Source organism: Nymphaea colorata, chromosome 2 (assembly GCF_008831285.2).
Source record: "Nymphaea colorata isolate Beijing-Zhang1983 chromosome 2, ASM883128v2, whole genome shotgun sequence".
Lineage (NCBI taxonomy): Eukaryota > Viridiplantae > Streptophyta > Magnoliopsida > Nymphaeales > Nymphaeaceae > Nymphaea > Nymphaea colorata.
In genome coordinates, this window is record NC_045139.1 from 17,361,066 (window position 1) to 17,365,690 (window position 4,625).

The window sequence follows — 4,625 nt, forward strand, 5'->3', positions numbered from 1 at the left end:
GAGACAAATATTTAATTTTCTAGCTAACAATAATCTGATTATACAAAACTAATCCACTTTCTTCATGGTATGGCGCCAGCGACACTATAAACAAGGGCAGATCCCCTTCTGCCTTAAAATTAACAAATAAATAATACACGAGGAAACTCCACAACAACTAATGTGCCAGCAAGGGCAACTGCCTGAGCTGCACAAAGATATCAGAAGCAAAATTCGTAAAAATAACAGTCCAGTGTAAATTGCACAATGAACAAAATCATTTCGTTGGCACTGCAAAATGGGTAACCAGCACCGGATTATGTTTGCAAAGGAATGACAGTACACATCTTTGCCCCATCTCATGCATATTTCATGGCCTCAAATCCTCATGCATGCGTCTCCTCTTGGATTTGTGTGTTTTTCTAGGGGTGGTGCTATTCTTCATTTGCAGATCTTGTTCTTGTGACTCCAATTTCGAGCTCAATTTGTCACGTTTCCTGAAATTCCGTATGAAGATTAACGGCCAAGAATGATAGACCATCAGAAATTTATGAAAACTTCAGTCATCGAACCTAGCATGAAACATATACCTTGCTTTGTGTGAGTACAACCATTGAACACTTCCAGTATCATGCGGCATCAGAGACCCCATTATATCACCAGTTGTTTCCTCAACACTGTTCAGCATTACAAATTGCTCAATAGTCTATAGATATATATTACAATTACATGTATTTCTTAACATGTCAAAACTTCTGTGTTTTGCCATGCCAATTTTGGCACCGTTACCTTACCTATTTTATACACTAAAGGTAAAATATGTGCACTAACCACACATTTATTGACATAATACTGATGATGATGATAGTGATTTTGAACCTTAGTAGTTAGTCCCAATGGTCTTCAAACAAACCCATTCTTTATTTCCTCACAGCAGATGCTTCTAAGAAAAACTACATGCCACAATTATTAACTAAACCAGAATAACCAATTATGTCATAATCTCACTATAATGTACCACTTTCTTGACAAGTTAGTATATCTGTAAAAGGATATCATAGAAACATGATTGCTTGTCAAGATGTGCCTAAAGAGACTGAGTTGCTCAATAATCAAGCAAGGTACTCTTACTAACCAAAACTGCAACCTTAGAGATTAGAATCCCAAAAATGAAATGCCAAAAACTTATTAAAGGATTTATTTTAACCAATTATTGCATCATAACCATCAGTTGGGAAGCTAATATCCGGTACAAACATGGAAATGCAATAATTTAACAACTTTTCTTTTCTGCATTACTTGGGTGTCATATCATGAACATTACTGGTAACAACATCCCATTATTAGCATCATAGCATTTCAACAATTCTATCTTCAAGGAACACATTATTGGCAATGCAAAAGTTGCCCATCAGATTTTCGGAATGTTTAGTTTTATAAGTACAAGATTAGCTAGTTAATGATGGATCTAATTCAACAAATAAACAAATCCCAATGGATTCCATATTTGATCCTTTTTATATGTTCAGCAACATTGTGGGCAGGGCTGAAAGCCTGAAACCAATAAATCTACAAGTATGAAAAAGTGTACACTACACTGAACCTTGCATGACTGCATTACTGTAGCACAACTTTTCTACAACTAGTTCTAGTTTACTGCTGCTTTTGGTATCAGACTGAGAATATTGTAGTATGTTCCATCATGGGAGAAACTTTTATTCATTAGGCTAATATCATCCTGTCTGTATTTTGAAACATTCATCTAGCTTCAGGCCATAAGAAATAAAAAAGCCCTGTCTAGTTCTACTGTACTCATACTTTTACTTTAATTTCTCTCTCCTTTGATAGCCACCGGCTATCAAGGTTCCACTTACAAGAGAAAACTCAACACACTCAATTAAGGTTCTCCCTCCCAAAGCAAAAACAGATTCCCAAGTATGCCATAAAACCTCTAAACACCTGCCCACATTTATAAATGCAAGTTACAAGTCTTTGCAAGTGTAGCTGACCCGTAGACCTAACACATGACTTGGACCCAATGACTATCACCCTTATTCTTAATTGTCATACCAGTAAATGAAAGCTAATTGCTACTAGCACATAAACTTAAATATGTACCTTTTTGCTACAAAATGCAGAATAGTACCAATTTGAATTACATGCCGCCGATGAAGTGTACTACGAAGCATTCTCTCATCACCCTAACAAAAGGAACAACTATCTTTATTAAATTTAATGTATAAATATTCTGTCCTTGGAATATTAAAGACAAAATTAAACCCAAAATAATCACTAAGCATACATTTTCTAGGTAACTGAATTCTTCACGGATGTCATCAAATGAAATGGTTGCAACTGAGATACCAAGCACGATAACACGAACAAAATCCAATCCTATTGTTGTCACCTTTCCTGCTGCAATATGAGATCACAAATCAGAGAGAGAGAGAGAGAGAGAGAGAGAGAGAGAGAGAGAGAGAGAGATAAACTTATGTACATAACGAATGTACAGATCTCTAATATGGATGAACAAAAAGAACTCAAGGTCCTATGGATTTAGTAGTTAGGAAAATATAAAAGTACTATATCTGCATCTTCTGGTAAAAATGGACAGGCATGACTACAAATGTAGATCAACCAGAGCCGTTGTTGAATTTCATGAGAAATAAGGACGCAATACCAATACAAGGAACATACGAAAATTAAAGTGTGCTGGTCAAGTAGCAATAGAACATAGCGTGTAAAGCTCTAAGATACCTATCTTCCATTACAATCATGACCATCAACCTAAACCATAAATTCAGAGACACTGTTTGAAAAGCAGTGAACACATCACATGCATTGCCAGATCTGCTTTTGTTGATTTTCTTTTTGTTGAATGAAACAGTTACCAAGAATATCCTAAATATGCAGGATACAGAAAAACTGAACATGGAGAAGAAACCCGGTGAGCAGCTTTACAGAGAACTGACACATGACAAATTCTAAAAATATAGATAATGCTGGGGTAAAGATGTCAATGGACTATCTGTCAAACTGCCATTCCGCCAGCTGATTTTTTCTCTATATTCAATAAGCACCGTCAGTCTTTCAAGTTTCAAGATAAACAGCCACATCCAAATAGGTTTTCTTATAATAATTGGAAGCGAGAACCAAAAGCCAAAACAGGATCACATAAGTAAATTCTTCATAAAATGGTAAACTACTTCTGCAACCATTTGCAAGACGGATCCCACGAAGGTATGCATCCCTTCTTAAAGAACCTATGGTCCCAAGATTAAACAAATACTTTAGTCACGCAAAGTGAAACCTTCATTTTCAAAGAAACTAAATCATGTAGCAATTCTGCATAGTACAAAATCGCAAGACCAACAATTTAACTACTACCTCATCAACAGGTACCACCATCAGATCGCCATCCAGCCTAGCATGTTCAATGGTAATTGTACCATTGGTAAATGATTGTACAGAATATCAGCTGCCTATGCCCATAGAAGCCACGGCGCTTCAACTAAAAGGTTATACCACACACATAACGGTGTGGTAATAAAATTCAAAAATCAAAAAGTTCAAGCATTGATTGTCTTAATTTAAATTAGGTCACTGATCTCTTGCTCCATAGTATCTAAAGAGCAAAATAACTCATCATTAAGCTTCATTGGAACGTATTCGAAATTTTCCCGGCGGGCATCGTAAGAAAATATGATTCATAAACACACTATTGCTCACTGGGTTAAACCCGACCTCATCAATGAGTTGCACGTGATAGCTTACCTAGAAGCATCCCAGGTTTTGGAGAAAAAAGTAGTAGCTTAGTTCTCAATCGAACACCAAAATAAGGTGTCAATGAGCTCATCAATCTTGCTGTCTTATTTTGGATCTTCGTGTCATAGTGCGCGAGTACCACTCCATCAAACCGATCATCGTATCTGAAACAGACCCCAAATGAATGAGCTCAAACAAACAACTTCACATATGAAATTGCAGGCTTGGATCCATAATGAGATAGTCAACAAAAGCATGCCACTTCAGGAAAACGGGTCACAAAAGAAGGATTAACCGGGACACGGAACATTCAGCATTGTCAAAGACATGCATTTGATGATGAAAGCAACAAGCTATGGAGCGAGAGATAGAGAGATTACTTTAAGATCAGGGAGCTTAGTTGCTGACGGACTGCTTGCATGATGTTTTTGGATGCGGAAGGATGCAAATAAACACATAGATTCGCCTCCGCAACCCTGAAAGCCTTCATCGAGACCGCTTCAAATTCCCAAAGAAGCTCCCTCTTTGCCTCTCCCTGCCCCGAATCGCGGAAGTCAAAACCCTATGTTATCAAAAGTCAGAACCCTAAGACTGCACGTCTTTCAAGTGAACACACTGCTGCTGTAGGATGAGACTGCCAAACGGCAGCGGCAAAGCCTGAAGACTACCGTTTCGAACTGCAGCTTCTCTGAGAGAGAACTACTTCGAGAGAAGACTGGTCAGAAGGGGCAGGGAACGCCCTCCTACGAAAAGTCGGCGGGTTTTTGTGAGGGTTTTTCTCCGCGCCGCTTCGAAATTTTTGGCGCCTGCTCTCGGCGGAACAGAGAGGAGGCGGCGGCGGCGCGTTTCCTTTGCTTCCTCTATCGCTCTTCGCTCCTCCC

The 4,625-nt window shown here is 38.3% G+C and overlaps 1 protein-coding gene across 1 annotated transcript; it reads right to left on the minus strand.

Moving 5' to 3' along the window:
- Positions 1 to 4,625, minus strand: LOC116246981 (uncharacterized). Its single transcript, XM_031618919.2, has 6 exons — positions 4,125 to 4,625; positions 3,754 to 3,908; positions 2,282 to 2,394; positions 2,098 to 2,180; positions 570 to 656; positions 1 to 476 (listed from the first exon to the last, which is right to left on the minus strand). The coding sequence occupies exons 1-6, from the start codon at positions 4,232 to 4,234 to the stop codon at positions 350 to 352; spliced, it is 675 nt and encodes a 224-aa protein (XP_031474779.1). The 5' UTR covers positions 4,235 to 4,625; the 3' UTR covers positions 1 to 349.